The 18,964-nt window shown below is 43.3% G+C and overlaps 1 protein-coding gene and 1 non-coding gene across 2 annotated transcripts; both read left to right on the forward strand.

Moving 5' to 3' along the window:
- Positions 1 to 4,832: 4,832 nt before the first annotated feature.
- LOC139578521 (myocilin-like) lies at positions 4,833 to 17,683 on the forward strand. The gene is made up of 5 exons (XM_071406232.1): positions 4,833 to 5,682; positions 12,159 to 12,224; positions 15,159 to 15,251; positions 16,218 to 16,429; positions 16,610 to 17,683. Exons 1-5 carry the CDS (start codon positions 5,196 to 5,198, stop codon positions 17,180 to 17,182), a joined length of 1,431 nt encoding a protein of 476 aa, XP_071262333.1. The 5' UTR covers positions 4,833 to 5,195; the 3' UTR covers positions 17,183 to 17,683.
- LOC139579880 (U7 small nuclear RNA) lies at positions 11,110 to 11,162 on the forward strand. The gene has a single exon (XR_011675891.1). It is a non-coding gene; the product is annotated as a U7 small nuclear RNA (small nuclear RNA).
- Positions 17,684 to 18,964: the final 1,281 nt, after the last annotated feature.

Here is an 18,964-nt window from a genome sequence, read left to right on the forward strand (position 1 = left end):
GTATGGTCACTGTGGGGACGACGTCATCGATACACTTATTGATGAAGCCAAAGACCGATGTGGTGTACTCCTCATACCATCGGAGGAATCCCGGAACATATTCCAGTCTGTGCTAGCAAAACTGTCCTGTAGCTTAGCATGTGCTTCATCTGACCACTTTTTTATTGATCTAGTCACTGGTGCTTCCTGCTTTCATTTTTGCTTGTTAAGCAGGACTCAGGAGGATAGAATTATGGTCAGATTTGCCAAATGGAGGGCGAGGGAGAGCTTTATATGCGTCTCTGTGTGTGGAGTAAAGGTGGTCCAGAGCTTTTTTCTCTCTGGTTGCACATTTAACATGCTGATAGACATTTGGTAAAACGGATTTAAGTTTCCCTGCATTAAAGTCCCCGGGCTACTAGGAGCGCCGCCTTAGGGTGAACGTTTTCTTGTTTGCTTATGACGGAATACAGCTCATTCAATGCTGTCTTAGTGCCAGCCTCTGACTGTGGTGGTATGTAAACAACTAGGAAAAATACAGCTGAAAACTCTAGGTAGATAGTGTGGTCTACAGCTTATCATGAGATACTCTACTTCAGGCGAGCAATTGCTCGAGACTTCCTTAGATATTGTGCACCAGCTGTTTATTTACAAAAAATATATAGTCCGCCACCCTTTGTCTTACCAGATGTCACTGTTCTATCCTGCCGGTACAGCGTATAACCAGCCAGCTGTATGTTGATAGTGTCATCGTACAGTCACGACTCCATAAGATATTGCAGTTTTGAATGTCCCGTTGGTAGTTTAATCTTGCGCGTAGGTCATCGATTTTATTCTCCAAAGATTGAACGTTTGCTAGCAGAATGGAAGGAAGTGGGGGTTTATTCGATCGCCTTCAAATTCTCAGAAGGCAGCCTTCCCTTTTTGAAACCAGGTTTGCTGTTTATTTGAGCTACAAGGTGTAGCCATTTTTTGTTACCCTTCTCCAGATCTGTGCCTCGACACAATCCGGTCTCGGAGCTCTAAGGACAATTCCTTCTACCTCATGGCTTGGTTTTTGCTCTGACATGCACTGTCAACTGTGGAACCTTATATCGAGAGGTGTGTGCCTTTCCAAAACATATCCAATTAATTGAATTTACCACAGGTGGACTCCAAGTTGTAGAAACATCTCAAGGATGATCAATGGAAACAGGATGTACTTGAGCTCAATTTTGAGTATTATAGCAAAGTGTCTGGAAACATATGTAAATGAAGGTGTTTCTGTTTCTAAAAACCTGTTTTCTCTTCGTCTTTATGGACTATTGTGTGTAGATTGCTGAGGAACATTTTTTATTTAATCCATTTTAGATTAAGGCTTCAACGTAACAAAATGTGGAAAAAGTGAAAGTGACTGAATACACTGAGTGTACAAAACAAACTAGACACTCTAATGTACTTGTCCTCTTGCTCAGTTGTACACCGGGGCCTCCCACTCCTCTTTCTATTCTGGTTAGAGCCAGTTTGCGCTGTTCTGTGAAGGGAGTAGTACACAGCGTTGTACGAGATCTCCAGTTGCTTGGCAATTTCTTGCATGGAATAGCCTTCATTTCTCAGAACAAGAATAGACTGACGAGTTTCAGAAAGAGTCTTTGTTTCTGGCCATTTTGAGCCTGTAATCGAACCCACAAATGCTGATGCTCCAGATACTCAACTAGTCTAAAGAAGGCCAGTTTTCTTGCTTCTTTAATCAGCACAACAGTTTTCAGCTGTGCTAACATAATTGCAAAAGGGTTTTCTAATGATCAATTAACCTTTTAAAATTATAAACTTGGATTAGCTAACACAACGTGCCATTGGAACACAGGAGTGATGGTTGCTCATAATGGACCTCTGTATGTCTATGTAGATATTCCATTCAAAATCAGCTGTTTCCAGCTACAATAGTCATTTACAACATTTAACTATGTCTACACTGTATTTCTGATCAATTTGATGTTATTTTAATGGACAAAAAATTAGCTTTTCTTTCAAAAACAAGTACATTTCTAAATGACCCCAAACTTTGAAAACCCCTGGTATAGTTTACTGCTGGTTATAAAGGTTACAGTTCTGTGAGACACTCGCAGGCTCTTCTTCATCCTTAATCTTCATCACTCCGGGAGAGAGAGATTTTTGTACTTTAGTGGGCTACTATCACACACACGCCTTGGCAGGACAGTGTGTGTTGGTCCAATTACGGATGGATGATGTCAGATTCCAGACATAGGAGCAGTCATACCGGTAAAGAGAGAAACATAGAGATGCATGGTAGCTGGGAGAGCTCTCTGCTCTGCCAACCTCCTGTTTTTCACTACAGGACACATGAGCCTATTGAGGGACCAGGGAAGCAGACACACACACTACCAGTCACAGAAGGGTTCAGACAGTTGGGGGAGGTGGATGTGGCTACCTGGAGGAAGTAGTAGAGAATAAATAAGCATCACAACAACCCAGTCTACTCTAAACTCGATAATCACTACTCATACTGTTGGCTTAAGCAGTAGCACTACGTACATATTCAGCAGGGTGACAACATGGAGGAAACACCAGCCAGGATTTACACAGACAAACAAAGTACTTGTTTGTGGTTTAACTACTGTACTCCCTCCATTCCTTCTCCTCTCTCCCTCATCTCTCTCCTCCCCTTATTCCCTTGCCCATTTGTAATGGATTCTGTAAAGACGTGCCCAGGCTAATAATACTGATCCAAAATGGCTGGTTTCCTTAATCAGACACATACCCCACCAATCTTCCGACCAATCAGGGGTTGTGTTACTGCCAAGTTCCTCTGTCATCCAATCAGAGGTGTTGTTGAAGCTGTGCCAGCTAACAAAAATCGTGCCGTTGGAAACAGAGCTGGCCTGTACCAATCCCCTCGGCCCTCCATTTGTGTATTCATGCGCACCTCTGCCATTTGCACAAGTGTCCCAAAGCTGAGGGAGTGAAGATTATCGAGGGTGTAGAGGCAAATTAGACCCTCAGAAAGCCACTTCGACTGAGCTAGCCAGGCTTCAGAGCGAAGTGCTATCCCGACATACACTGCGATATGTTTGGAGTTTGCTCAATTTCTTACAAAAGAATGGAGAGGCGCGCCTAATTATATGTCACCTGCATTTGTTTATGTCTGATTTCGAGACTTGACACATGTAACAAATGAAATACCTCCCAAATTAAATGTTTAACTGTTACTGAGGTTTATAGATTGTAGAACAATAGGGGAGATTTGTTCATTTAAATGTCATGCTCGTTTCATTATTTAAAAGTGGAACATGAATTGGATCATTCAAGTCAAGAGTGTGTCCCGCAGTTGATGGGTTTATTGATCCCATCGCCACTCTATGGAAGTCACTCTTGGAGTTTCGTCATCAACATGGAGGGCCCTCCGAGAGAGTTGGTGAGCTAGCTCAATGTTTTGACCTCCCACCCTTTGCCATTCTTAACTTCTCTCACCATTCTAAACTTTGACCCCACCTCTCCCACACTAACCTACTCTTTCCCTTTCCCTCTCTCCCCCACTCCCTCCCACTTCCTCTCTCCCCCTCTCTCCCCTTCAACTCTCTGGGCTCTGAGTGAACATGCTACCCTTTCATCCCTCTGGAAATAAACAAGGGATCATAAAACTATGCAACGCGTGAGAGATAGGAGGGAGAGATAGAATTCTGTCTGGTTGTCAGTGGTTGTGCGTGCCTGTTGAATGAATGAATTTATTTATTTATTTTCGTGTCAAATCGCCAATTGGCAATCCATCCCTTATTGTAAAAATTGACACAAACAAACGTTACAATAATTCACTATGGTAATTCAATGATCATTCTTCTTCCAGTCTTCTTTGCATTGCGCATCGCATAAAGAGTGAAAAAAAAGACAATAGTAAATAAGTTTATCCAAACAATAATTACATCCCTAGAGCAGTAAAATAATATACATAAATACATAGATACCATATACAAAGATTTTTTTTTTTTTTTTTTGTTATTGTGTGAAAGACAGAGGGATTGACAGAGAGAGGGAGAGAGTATATGAGTGAGAGAGGGATAAAAGGGTCTAAAGCAGGTGTGGTTTTATGGCGTGTGACTCATGTTATATTAAACTAGAGATTTAAACCCCAGTGGCTGAGTGGAAAATCACCTTGTGAACACACACATACACACATGCACATACATGCACACACACACTCACAATTAATCCAGCTATTGATTGACTCATACCTCCAGGCCTTCCTAATGGTGGTAGGAATCTGGACAGCATAGGTCAAGTGTCCTGTAAGCGATCAGTATTTCTCATTACGAACCAATCGTCTTCTTGCACCATAAGGGAACACCCTGCCACCCATGGAGCTCTCCGTCTCTGGGGGGAGGTAACTCAATCCCCCAAGGCCCACCTACCCCTCGTTTCCCTGGGGAGACTCCCCTGCCAAGCCCCCCTACCCCCCTGAATCAAACACCACATATAGCTACAGATAACCCAGCCCTGTGGTTGCTGGCAGAGAGGGCTACTGGATATAGAAACATCAACAGATTTCAAAAGGATGAGGGCAAAGGAAACTGAGAGCCACCCTCTCCTTGCTTACCCTCTTTGCACATGCATGCACACATCAGCAAGCACGTGCAAACACAAATACATACAAACACTCCTAGGGCGCTGGAATGTATTTGTTGTTGAGACAATCCCAGAAAAACACACTCTCTCCTGCCTTTTCTTCCTCCCCCTCTTTCTCTTTCTTCTCCTCCCTCCCTCTCTTCCTGCCCCCCTCTCACCTCTCCTCACTTTCCTCTCTCTCTTTCCCTCCCTCCCAGATTGTATAAATATCCCTGAGCTGTTGAGAGGGACTCAGAGACCTGAGGACCCTGACCTGAGAAACAAACAGACCAGAACAGAGAGGAGAGAGAGAGAGGCAGACAGCAAGACAACAGACAGAATAATACGAGAATAAGAACAAGAATCAGCAGTAACACATTAGGGAAATAAAGTAAGATAAATAACAATAAGAAATAAGGAGACAGAGAACATTTGGGCCAGAACTAAGTGAAGTGATAAAGGGGCAATCACCACAGCAAGACAGAGAAAGAAGAGCTGAAACACAGAGTGAAATAGGAGAGACATTGATGAGACAAAGAGAGTGAGAGAGACCAGAAGAACCGTGTCTAGTCTACATCTGTGTGTGGCCCACTTGTGTGGTTGTGTTTGTATCCACCATGTGGCTGCTGCTTAGTGTTTGTGTGTTCTGTCTGCTGCAATATGGTGAGGGGCAGGACCGGGCCACTCTCTGGAGAGGGAACGACCGTAGCGGGCACTGCCAGTACACCTTCACCGTGCCCAGCCCCAGCGAGAGCAGCTGCCCCCCTACAGCCTCCGGAGGACCAGAGATGGAGGGGCTCAAGACTAGACTCAGCCTGCTGGAGGTATTGGTGGCCAGGCTGACTGGAGGGGAGACAAGGGGTCCTGGGCTTGGGGCGGGAACCCAGGCTGGTCTGCAGGAGGCTCTGACCCAGGCCATGGGAGAGAGGAGTCTGTTGCAGGGAGAGAAGGAACATCTGGAGAGAGATGTGGAGGGGCTGCAGAGGAGGGTGGAGGAGATGAAGAGAGAGACGGAGAGCCTGAAGAGCAGACCCTGCTACCCGCAAGCCCCTCTGGTGCCTCCCAGCGTCCCACTACAGGACAGTGGTCTGCGACTTGCCGGAGGTAAGTAACAACATCTGTTTCTCTCCTCCTTCTTCTCTCCTACTGGAGAGAGAAAGCTCATATGATTCCTGATTAAGACCTACACCACTTATAGACAGACTGTGGCATATGGAGGTGTTCTCCAGTCTGGCTCGGAGACATACAGTTGAAGTCGGAAGTTTACATACACTTAGGTTGGAGTCATTAAAACTCGTTTTCAACCACTCCACAACTTTCTTGTTAACAAACTATAGTTTTGGCAAGTCGGTTAGGACATCTACTTTGTGTAAGACACAACTGTTTACAGACAGATTATTTCACTTATAATTCACTGTATCACAATTCCAGTGGGTCAGAAGTTTACATACACTAAGTTCACTGTGCCTTTAAACAGCTTGGAAAATTCCAGAAAATGATGTCATGGCTTTAGAAGCTTCTGATAGGCTAATTGACATCATTTGAGTCAATTGGAGGTGTACCTGTGGATGTATTTCAAGGCCTACCTTCAAACTCAGTGCCTCTTTGCTTGATATCATGGGAAAATCAAAAGAAATCAGCCAAGACCTCAGAAAAACAATTGTAGACCTCCACAAGTCTGGTTCATCCTTGGGAGCAATTTCCAAAGGTACCAAGTTCATCTGTACAAACAATAGTACACAAGTATAAACACCATGGGACCACGCAGCCGTCATACCGCTCAGGAAGTTCTGTCTCCTAGAGATGAACGTACTTTGGTGTGAAAAGTGCAAATCAATCCTAGAACAACAGCAAAGGACCTTGTGAAGATGCTGGAGGAAACGGGTACAAAAATATCTATATCCACAGTTAAACGAGTCCTATATCGACATAACCTGAAAGGCTGCTAAGCAAGGGAGAAGCCACTGCTCCAAAACCGCCAAAAAAAAGCCAGACTACGGTTTGCAACTGCACATGGGACCGAGGATCGTACTTTTTGGAGAAATGTCCTCTGGTCTGATGAAACAAAATAGAACTGTTTGGCTATAATGACCATTGTTATGTTTGGAGGAAAAAGGGGGATGCTTGCAAGCCGAAGAACACCATCCCTACAGTGAAGCATGGGGTGGCAGCATCATGTTGTTGGGGTGCTTAGCTGTAGGAGGTACTGGTGCACTTCACAAAATAGATGGCATCATGGAGGATGGAAATTTATGTGGATATATTGAAGCAACATCTCAACACATCAGTCAGGAAGTTAAAGCTTGGTCGCAAATGGGTCTTCCAAATGGACAATGACCCCAAGCATACTTCCAAAGTTGTGGCAAAATGGCTTAAGGACAACAAAGTCAAGGTATTGGAGTGGCCATCACAAAGCCCTGGCCTCAATCCTTTAGAAAATTTGTGGACAGAACTGAAAAAGCGTGTGTGAGCAAGGAGGCCGACAAACCTGACTCAGTTACACCAGCTCTGTCAGGAGGAATGGGCTAAAATTCACCCAACTTATTGTGGGAAGCTGGTGGAAGGCTATCTGAAACGTTTGACCCAAGTTAAACAATTTAAAAGCAATGCTACCAAATACTAATTGAGTGTATGTAAACTTCTGACCCACTGGGAATGTGATGAAAGAAATAAAAGCTGAAATAAATCATTCTCTCTAATATTATTCTGACATTTCACATTCTCAAAATAAAGTGGTGATCCTAACTGACCTAAGACATGGAATTATTACTAGGATTAAATGTCAGGAATTGTGAAAAACTGAGTTTAAATATATTTGGCTAAGGTGTATATAAACTTCCGACTTCAACTGTGTGTTTGCTGTACATCAAGTGTCTTGTGGTTTTGTAGGAGAGTCGCACACACTCAATGATGAGGCGCTTTCCTGTAACATAGAGGATTCCACAGAACTGTTTGTGTGGATAATGGTGGGTGTGTTCTTGTGCATGTCTGTGTTTGGGCAACACAAGGCGGTCGAAGTAGTGTCAGGTTTCTCAGCTATCTGTTTAAAGAGTGGAGGGAGGCAGAAGGTTCTAGAGGGGTTAGTCTTTTATTTACAACCAGAGGGGGGGGGGGGGGGTGATGCCGACGTGAGAAAAGACAAGCAGGACATGTTAGAGTCCCATTTCCATCTTACCTTATGGCTTTGATGATGTTTGACTCAGACCATCAAGGGTGTTTGTGTGGGTAGGGGGGGGGGGGGACAATTGATGTTGTCTCGTAAAGCTGACATAAATCCTCCTTCCCCAACTCCCCATCCACTACCTCCCCATCCCCTATCCCAGTGCTGCCCTTCTACACACTCTAAACCTAAAAAGAAGTTCATTATTTCCCTGCATGGCTCTGTGGCATCTGGTTTGATCCTCATGTTAGCACTTGCAGGCTAAAACATACAGAGGATTGTTCCAACTCAAGAGCGCAAGAACAAGGATTTCGACACCAACCATTTTAGATTGTTAAGAAATTATTTCTGATTGGACCAAACTTCTTCCTATAAATAACTGTGAAGAGACCTCTGGTTGCATGTCTTGTGTGATACCGATGAGTGTCTGAACTGAGTGCCAACTGCTTGAACAGACAGTTCGGTACCTTCATAACATCAACACCTTGCACAAAGACATATAGTGATGCATGTCATTGACATTCGCCCTCAGTGTACATCTATGTGCAATACGTGCTGCTCTGTTTTTGACCAACTGCAATTTGCCAATGTCCTTCTTTGCCGCACCTGAGCACACAACTAGACAGTAGACCAAGTGCGACAAAACTAGGGCCTGTAAGACCTGTCTGGTTCACTGAGATATCAAGAAAGCACAGCAAAGCCTTATCATGTACAGACCTCTTCCCATTTTAGTAACCATTGAGTCTATATGTTTTGGCCATGACAGCATGCTATCTAGCATGACACCCAGCAGTTTAGTCTCTTCAACTTGCTCAATAGCCACATTATTCAATAATAGATCCATATGAGGTTTAGGGTTGAGTGAGTGATTTGTCCGAAAAATGATACTTTTAGTATTGTTTTATATTTAGCACCAGCCTATTGCTAGTTACCCATTCTAAAACTGATTGGAGATCTATGTTAAGGGTGTCCGTTATTTATTTTACTGTTGTAGCCGACGTGTACTGTATACTGTTGAGTCGTCAGTGTACATGGACACGCAGGTCAGTGGAAGGTCATTAGTAAACACAGAAAACAATAATGGTCCAAGCCGGCTGCCCTGTGGTACACCACACTCAACATTCAACTTCCATTAAAGAAAACCCTCTGTGTTCTATTGGATAGGTAATTATCCATCCATGATAAGGCAGAGGATGTTAATCCATAACACCTATGTTTTTCAGTAATATTACATTTACATTTACATTTAAGTCATTTAGCAGACGCTCTTATCCAGAGCGACTTACAAATTGGTGATATGTTACGATCAACGATGTCAAAGGCTGCACTGAGGTCTAACAAAACAGCTCCCACAATCTTATTATCAGTTTCTTTCATCCAATCATCAGTCATTCGTGTCAGTGCCGAGCATGTTGAGTGCCCTTCCCTATAAGCATGCTGAAAGTCTGATGCTAATTTGTTTTCTGTAAAATAACATTGTATTTGGTCGAACAAGATTTTTTCCAAAAGTTTGCTAAGCACCAGTAACAGGCTGATTGGTCTGCTGTTGGAACTATTAAAGGCTGTTTTGCTATTTTTGGTCAGCTGAATGCCACTTGCCTCCCTTCAAGCCTGAGGGCACACTCCATCTTCTAGGCTTAGATTGAAGATGTGGCAAATAGGAGTTGCAATGTGTTCCGCTACCAACCTCAATAATTTACCATCCATGTTGTCAGTTACAGGTGGTTTTTATAGATAGTAGTAATTTTTTCACCTCTTCCACACTAACTTTGCAGAATTCAAAGCTACAGTGCTTGTCTTTCATTATTTGGTCCATTATACATGAATATGAAGGCTCAGCATTTGTTGTTTGCATGTCATGCCTAAGTTGTCTAATCTTGTCAACAAAAAAGTTATTGAAGTGGTTGGCAATATCAACGTTTTTTTAAATGAATGAGCCATCAGCCTCAGTGAAGGATGGAGCTGAGTTAGCTTTTCTGCCTAGAATTTCATTAAAGGTCTTCCAGAGCTTTTTACTATCATTCTTTGTATAATTTATCTTTGTTCCATAGTATAGTTTCTTCTTCTTTTTGTTTAGTTTACTAATGTTTAGTTACTGACTCACCTCCCCCTAAATAGATTATGTTACGCAAGTTTTCTAATGGCTTAGGAAAAGGCAATGTTGTTGTAGAATAAATGCTATCAACAACAGCCAAGCCAAGAGACCCATGGTGAGTATGGCTGCATCCAAGAACAACAGCTCTGCTACACAGCAACGTGAAGGTGGACTGTGCCGAGAGATTGAGACTGAGGGAGACCTTCAGCCAAATATGAGCCTTTTATCTCCTCTCAGCTCTAATAACTCTAATAGCACAGGGTTAGACGGCTTGATTGGGCCATCCTCAGGGAGCATGGGTATGAGTGTTTTGGTGTTTCAGTCTGTGAGAACTTGCTGTGGTCATGATGTTCTGCCAGATTTGCCCTTATATCCATCAAACACACACACAGACACGCACACACACACACACACACACACACACACACAATGTGCACTTGTTTACCTGAGATGATGAATGACCTTGCCCCCTGGGAACTGTTTTGTAGTTCAGGGAAGCGAGACTCTTTCCCCTCACCCTCCCTCAGCCCTCCTCACCCCACCACCCTCCTCTTCCCATACCCTTCTGCCTAGACAGCATCCATTGACCCAGGTCATACAAGACATGAACAGAAGCAAATGTAAATAACCATTCTTATTGGGCAAGTTCAGGCAGTACAACTCTTTTCTTCTGTTTATGCCTGTTGAACGTGACTCTGGTCTCCCAACATTGACCCCTCACACTTCTCCTCCTCCTTCTCCCCCAACTTTACCCCAAACTCACCCCTTCTCCCCACATGTGTAGTACTTACTATAGAATGTTGTAGTATACTGTAGAACAGTGTTTCCCAAACTCGGTCCTGGGGCCCCCCTGGGTGCATGTTTACATTTTTGCCCTAGCACTACACAACTGATTCAAATAATCAAAGCTTGATGACGAGTTGGTTATTTGAATCAGCTGTGTAGTGCTGGGACAAAACCCAAATGGGAAACCCTGCTATAGAATACTATAGTAAATACTGAAGTAGTATCCACAACAAAAACACAATACAGTAATGTCTGCAAAAACACTACACTTTTTTAACTATATTAAATACTACTTTATTAAATTTGCATTTTACTCTGTCCATTCCCCTCCCCAATATCGCAATTTGTGCCACACATAAGTGAGAAACCTACATGCCAAGTATAGACCATATATTGTGTTCCCTACAGTTTATAGAAAAGACCACAAGTTCTGAAATATTCGTTCAGACCCCAGTCTTATCTACTTACCTACCTACTTACAGGTTTTGGAAAATGTGCTCTTTTAGTATTTCTCCAGTAGGTTTCCTGAAGGAGAAAGCCTCCACTTCTATGTCAAAGATAATAAAAACAAAAACACCATAGTAAATACGACAGTGATGTCCGCAAAGACACTACAGTAAATATTACAGTATACTACAGTCTGCAAAAACACTGCAGTAAATACTTCAGTGTACTACAATCCACAAAACCACTACATTCATTATTACAGTATAATCTACAGTTTTCCTTTAATATGGTATTTATACTATAGTTAACTGTAATACTACAGTATGCTACAGTGAATGCTACAGTAAAGTCTACAAAAACACTACAGTGAATACTATAGTATTTTTTCATGTGGGTCTCCGTCAAAATAGGAAATCAACATCAGTTTCCAGAGGCTAAGACTAACATGTTCTGCATCATTATGGCTCATTAGGAGCCAGTAAACTCTTCAGACACAGACACAGACACAGACACACACACACACACACACACACACACATTGCATAATTATGAGGCTGTTAACACGTTAACATGTTAGCATCCATCACTGTTATAGACCCAGTCACTGCTGCTGTTTATCAACACGGGTGAAGTGTTTAGTTTAGAAACTCTCAACTGTAATGGTTCTCTGAGGGGCTGAAGGGAAGGGGGGGGGGGGGGGGGCAGAGGAGAGGGGGAGTGATGGGTGAGCCTTGGGGGAAATTTTGGCCTTGTTCCAGTTGAACTTAACTGGTATGAGGAATGGCTAACTGTGGTAGCAAGGCAGGTCGGGGGCTTCAAGACTAAAGGTTGCATGTGTGTTCAACAGTCCGGCAGACTCCACAGCAGCTGGGAATCCACTCAGGAGTGTTTGTTTTCTCCTCTTACATTCCCTGCTGTCAGTAGTGCTGCCAGAGACCCCCTCACCACTCCCAACACACACTCAGAGACCCCATAGCTGGCTGATGTAGGCCGCTCTGGGCTTGATGGTCACTGCATGGTCAGGGTTGGTGCTGTCATTGTACTGTGATGTTAAAAAGTGTGTGTGATTCTACATCCATGATGTGTTTGCAGATGCTGGTGTTCTCTCTCACCTGGTATCCAGTGCTGGAAGACAAGGGGACACTGGCAGTTTGAGAGGTAAGCTTCTGTGGTACCACTGAGTATGTGTTTGCATGTGTGTGTACAAATCTAATTTCAACAGAATGAATAATGAACAAATAATCCTGAATTATTATTAATTCACGAATATCCCAGTATTACCACAAAATTTGTATAATTACAAAAATATGCCATAAAATACATTTCAAATAAAAGCAGACAAGTTAGGCCATGAAGTAATGTCAACATCTTGTTTTGGTTGAGTTGTCAACTAATGTGAATTCAACAAAAAATGTCACCATGTCATCGGGTTTAGGTTCAAAGTTGGGTGAAAGAAATACAACATTCCCTTCCGTTGATGACTTTTTGCAAATCCAATCACTTTTCCTTCTTTGAATCAACGTCATCAAGTTGAATTTTTTTGTTGAAAAGACGTGGAAACAACGTTGATTCAACCAGTCTTTGTCCAGTGGGTAGTGTCCAGTCCAGTGTCCAGTCCAGTGTCATGGACAGATGTGCTAGGAGGTGCTCAATCTGCTCCTGAGGGTTGCTGTGTTGCAGTCATCACACCTGCAGCTGGAATGTGTAGGCATTGCGTCTCAGGTAATACATTAGGGGTAGATTGTGGTAGTCCTCCACAAGCCGCTTTGCCTTCTTCAAGCTACTGCGGACTCTGTGGTGGTAGGTTGCCAGCGAGGTACTGCTCCAGGTCAGGTTCAGTCAGAGCATGTTGTTGTCGCAGGGCATCGATTAACTCCAAAACCGTTGGGTTTGTGGGACCAGCAAGTGCCCTGAAGGCCCGATGCCAATCCTTCACTGCTTTATTGATCTCCACAAAGTCTTGCTGCTCGACAGCATCGTAGTAGTTCCACATTTCGAAAATAAACATACCTATGGCAAATGCCGGTGCTCTTTTGGTGAAGACTCCTCAAAGTGATCTCCAGTGCCCAATGTATGTCCCTCAAAGTGGCTCACAACTTAGCGCAGCTCCTGTTCCTCAGAGGATGTGGGGAATATCAGCTTCTCCAGATCTCCATAGCATCTCTCTACATCAGCGGGTAGAATGAACAAGAGCGCAGGGAGCATTTTGAGGTGGAGGGTGAAATTGGGGTCGCTGCAGTACATTGATGCCAGCTGTCTTGGGGCAAATTCCTCATTGCCTCCAACCAGTGTCGGGTACTAGTGCACTACATGTAATTCAACTAGTAATTGAATTACATTTTGCAGTGGCTTAGTGGTAGTTGAACTAAATTCAAATCTTGGTGGTAGTAGTTAATACATTTTTTGCCATGTAGCGTTATCGCTAACTACTAGAACTACACAATTTCTTTTGCAAAAATAAAATATGGTTGAAGTAAACAAGAATTTCCTGTATTTTTCGGCATCAGACCTGCCCGATTCTCACTTGAAACATAGTTTTTGTGTTTAATAGGCTGACTCGAGAGTGATCTGTTCCTACAATTTGTAGTCTATGAAATTTCTGATTTAGATATAGTTTAGATGTAGTGAACTACTTTTTCAAAGTAACTTTAGCTAAGTAAACTATGTTTTTCTTAAGGGTAGCTTAACTTCTTCCAGTGTGAAGTAATTGGTAAACTATATTTTCAGAGTAGCTTCCCCAACACTGCCTCCAACGTATGATTGTACTGTATATACTGTATCTCCTAAAAAATATTTCATATATAGACATCAGATTAATTGCATGTTCAACTCGACATTGCTGTCATTTTGAAAATGAACCCTTAATACAACATCAATAGTATGCTACTTGTTGATGCTTTCCTCAGACTTATAGGGCAGTAAAATATAGGCTGCTGGAATCACGGTCGACTGTCGCAGTCCCAAAATGGTGTACGACTGCCGTAACAAGGGTGGGGCCGCTTTGAATGATCTATCTACACTGCCCTACGTAGGCAAAGTGCAGTAACTACATTTTTTTATTATTTTTTAATGTAATATTATAATGTGATTAATGTGGTATTTATTTTTCTGACATAAGAACAAGCCAGTCGATTAGGATATATCATGAAGTACCAGAAATTGATGTCTGTCTAGATATTTTGCAGTACATTTTTTTACATACGGTAGTTACTGCCTTTTGCCTTTGTAGGGCAGTACACACCAGGACACGGACTGGCACAGGAAATTCAAGTTACGTGTCGATGTGAAGATGAGAAACCTGTCTTTTCCTGGTCTGCTGTCATGCTGGAGGAATAGCTCTCCACTCGCTGTGCCATGGTAGCTCTCAGGGATGAGCAGGTTGTAGAGGGTCGGTACAGGGGCACTTGGATGTTCAGTAGGTCCTCTTTTTCTAAAGGCCAGGGCTTACTCAGGCAACAACAAAAAAAACATTATTTTTATTGGAGAATCGTTTAGCAGCAGATATTTGCATTCAACTGTTTAGTGCACGATCAGATGCGCCCGAGCCCATTCAGTTGGCGTTATGTGCCCATTCCGGTAGATATATAGCTTGGTCACATAATCAAAACAGAATTAGCATGTGCAAACTATTAGGTGCAGCTCATTTGCACACCCACAGTTACAGTTGCACAGTTCCTTTAATCGTGACTGTATTGTTTTGCTACAATCACTTGCAATGAGTATACTTTTTTCATGAGCAATGACCAAACTAGGCTGGTTGTTTGAGATGTAATGATGAAAAACGAATGAAAACCACAAAATGTGCATATGCCTATCTTTCTAATCATAGTCTTAATAAACATGAGTAAAACACATCTACTCACAAAGCTCTACATTGTGGAGGTGATGTATGTTAGTGCGGGGCTGGAACTAAAGCCTGCACAGTTCCCACTCTGTAGCTCTCTCTAGGTCCAGGGTTGAAGAGCACTGCAATTGAAGATTGATTCATTGACGGAGGCAGAACTCGACACCCTAAAGCCTGTGTCTCAATCAGAGCTTCTCAACGTTGTATCACCGGTTGTTTTCTGTCTGTCTGTCTCCTCCCCCCTCCAGACCCAGCATGGCGGTATGATGGCAATGCAGGGTTCCAGGAGTTGAAGGCTGAGGTGACTGAGGTTCCTGCTCCTAGTACTGAGGACAGCACAGGTGAGACACACACCTGGATATATCAAATTGGTCATTATCCTGATGCGGTCCCAACAGTCCCAATACTATTACACAGTTACCCCCTCTCCACACCTGCACAGCTGACCCTGCAAACACGACACTTCCCCCTGCTGACAGCCCCAAAACAAATATTGCTATTAATACACAGGTAAGAATAACACTAAATACCAGGGCAAATACCAACATCAGAACATGAGGGACTGCATGTGTTTGTATATGTTAAGTGCCTGACAGGGAGAGATCCACTGAAGCTCTACTGAACATACTGAGAGGCACATCTATGATAAGATAATCTCCACCATACACGTTTACCTCTGCACATTTCCGCTGCAGTTTCTGTCACATCTAGAAAAAGACTGAAACGTTGACAAAATTAACAAGTTGAGATTCATGTTTGTGCTGGAGTTATTCATATCGTTGATGACCGTGCCTGTATATAATTACATAACCCCTCGCCCTTACACTCTGTCGTGAATATCCTAAAGGTATTTTAGGAAGAGGTAAATATACAGCAGCCTGATCATTTTCTCAGTGAGAGGCTTGAAGTGGTGGAGGATTCCTTCCTGTATCTGATGACTCTCAGCTCAGCTGCTCTTCTACTAACTCGGTACCACACACACACTCATAGGGCTTGTTAATTAGCAGAGATGCCAAACTGTTGTAAACCTGCTATCTGTCTCCATTATGAGAAATGATCATCTCTCAGATCTTTTAGCAGCCGTTACCTCTTCCCTCCATACCCCTCTCCAAAAACAGGATTTACCACTGATTATCTCTACACACACCTCTCTCCTCTCTCTCTCTCTCTCTCTTCCAGGGTGCATCGCAATAGTATAAAATAGCATCATCACCCCTGACATCTAATGACATCTAATAACTGCCCCCCCACCATCTACCCATCTCTCTAACTGCTCTCTCTCTCCCTTCCCCCCTCCTCTCTCCCAGGCTGTGGGGAGTTGATATCAATAGGAGAGCCAGTGTCCCATCGTAAGGCTGATAGTATAGCTGGTAAATATGGGGTGTGGATGCAGGATCCGGAGGCTGTGGCGCCCTACGGAGGGAAGATGGTGTGGCGCATCGATACAGTGGGGTCAGAGGTCAGACAGCTGTTTGGTTACGAGGACATGGACCAGCTCTCTAAAGGCTACCCCTCAAAGGTGGGTGACTGGACTGACTGGCATGGGATAGACCTAGAGGCTAACCTTAACCATAGATCTAAGATCAAATGACCTTACCCCTAACCAACCCCACCTTAACCATTAAGGGATGATAACATATTGATGTATAATGTAAAGTCTGACCATTGACCAGACTGTATTATCATTATTTATTACAAGGTGTTGCTGTTGCCGGAGCCAGTGGAGAGTACAGGAGCGACTCTGTACCGCGGCTCTCTGTACTACCAGCGCCGCCGCAGCCGCACCCTGCTGAGGTACGACCTGGCATCTGAGAGCATCGCCGCCCGCCGAGACCTGCCCCACGCCGGCTTCCACGGCCAGTTCCCCTACTCCTGGGGCGGCTACACCGATGTGGATCTTGGGGTGGACGAGCAGGGCCTGTGGGCCGTCTACAGCACCAACAAGGCTAAAGGAGCCATCGTGGTGTCCCAGCTGAACCCACACAACCTGGCGGTGAAGAGGAGCTGGGAGACCAGCATCAGGAAGAACAGCGTGGCTAACGCTTTCGTCATCTGTGGCCGTCTCTACACGGTTGCCAGCTACACTGCTCCTAACACCACCATCAACTTTATGTTCGACACAGCTACTGGCCAGGGGAAGCAGGTGGCGCTACCCTTCAGGAATAAGTACCGCTACAACAGCATGGTGGATTATAACCCTGCCCAAAGGAAGCTACACGCCTGGGACAACTTCCACATTGTCTCCTACGACGTCAGGCTGGGTCACCAGTAGAGGAACTCACAACAAAAACCTTTCAAAAAGACTTTCTCTTGTCTTTAGAGCAGTTAGTGTGGTAGTCAGTGGTTAGAATGCTATTATTTACCACCTTCATCAATGCGAAGGTGTAGTAGTTACCAAAACTGGCCACAGCAGTGATTGAGATGAAGCTTTTTCAAGCAAATTGTGTTATGAATTAAACCCCCTGCAGGTATGTTGTTTCAGTGGGAAGGCTTTTGCTGTGGCACAGTCCACAAACATGTTTATAGAGGAATTATTTTTCTACCGTTTGGTTGTCAGAGATCGGCTTTTATTGTGTTTTGATGTATAGTGTTGAAAGGGAGGTGAGGGGGGCAAAGAATAAATAATGAAGTTACCTTCTTGCATACTGTACCATTGGTCATCATACAAACTGTATTGTGTGTAAAACTCCTTCTGACCTGTGCATTGTACACCACTATTACATTATGTACAAATTCATACAAAGGTCAAATAAAAGTTATCCATTTTAAATAACAATGACTTGTTTATTTTTGTATAAAAATCAATGACTTCTAGTAGGCACACGTGACTGATAAAAGTGTCTGCTAAATGGCATATATATATATATATACAGTACCAGTCAAAAGTTTGGACACCTACTCATTCAAGGGTTTTTCTTTATTTTTACAATTTTCTACATTGTAGAATAGTAGTGAAGACATCAACTATGAAATAACACATGGAATCATGTAGTAACCAAAAAAGTTTTAAACACATCAAATGTATTTTATATTTGAGATTCTTCAAAGTAGCCACCATTTGCCTTGATGACAGCTTTGCACACGCTTGGCATTCTCTCAACCAGCTTCATGAGGTAGTCACCTGGAATGCATTTCAATTAACAGGTGTGCCTTACTAAAAGTTAATTTGTGGAATTTCTTTCCTTCTTAATGCTCTGGAACCAATCAGTTGAGTTGTGACAAGGTAGGGGTGGTATACAGAAGATAGCTCTATTTGGTAAGAGACCAAGTCCATATTATGGCAAGAACAGCTCAAATAAGCAAAGAGAAACGACAGTTCATCATTACTTTAAGACATGGGTCAGTCAAGGTCAGTCAATCTGGAAAATTTCAATAACTTTTAAAGTTTCTTTAAGTGTAGTCGCAAAAACCATAAAGCGCTATGATGAAACTGTCTCTCATGAGGACCACCACAGGAAAGGGAGACCTAGAGTTACCTCTGCTGCAGAGGAGAAGTTAAAGGATAGAGTTAACTGCACCTCAGATTGCAGCCCAAATAAATGCTTCACAGAGTTCAAGTAACAAACACATCTCAACATCTACGTGAATCAGGGCTTCATGGTCGAATTGCTGCAAAGAAACCAATACTAAAGGACACCAATAATAAGAAGAGACTTGCTTGGGCCAAGAAACACGAGCAATGGACATTAGACCGGTGGAAATCTGTCCTTTGGTCATGAGTCCAAATTTGAGATTTTTGGTTCCAACCGCTGTTTTAGTGAGACGCAGAGTAGGGTAAATGGATTATCTCCACATGTTTGGTTCCCACGTGATGCATGGAGGGGGAGGTGTGATGGTATGGTGGTGATTTGCTGGTGACACTGACACTGTCTGCACACGTAAGCAGCATGGCTACCACAGCATTCTGCAGCGATACACTATCTCATCTGGTTTGCGCTTAGTGGGACTATCATTTGTTTTTCAACAGGATAATGACCCAAAACACACCTCCAGGCGGTGTAAGGGCTATTTGACCAAGAAGGAGAGTGATGGAGGGCTGCATCAGATGACCTGG

This window comes from Salvelinus alpinus, chromosome 6, assembly GCF_045679555.1.
Source record: "Salvelinus alpinus chromosome 6, SLU_Salpinus.1, whole genome shotgun sequence".
NCBI classification, from domain to species: Eukaryota; Metazoa; Chordata; class Actinopteri; order Salmoniformes; family Salmonidae; genus Salvelinus; species Salvelinus alpinus.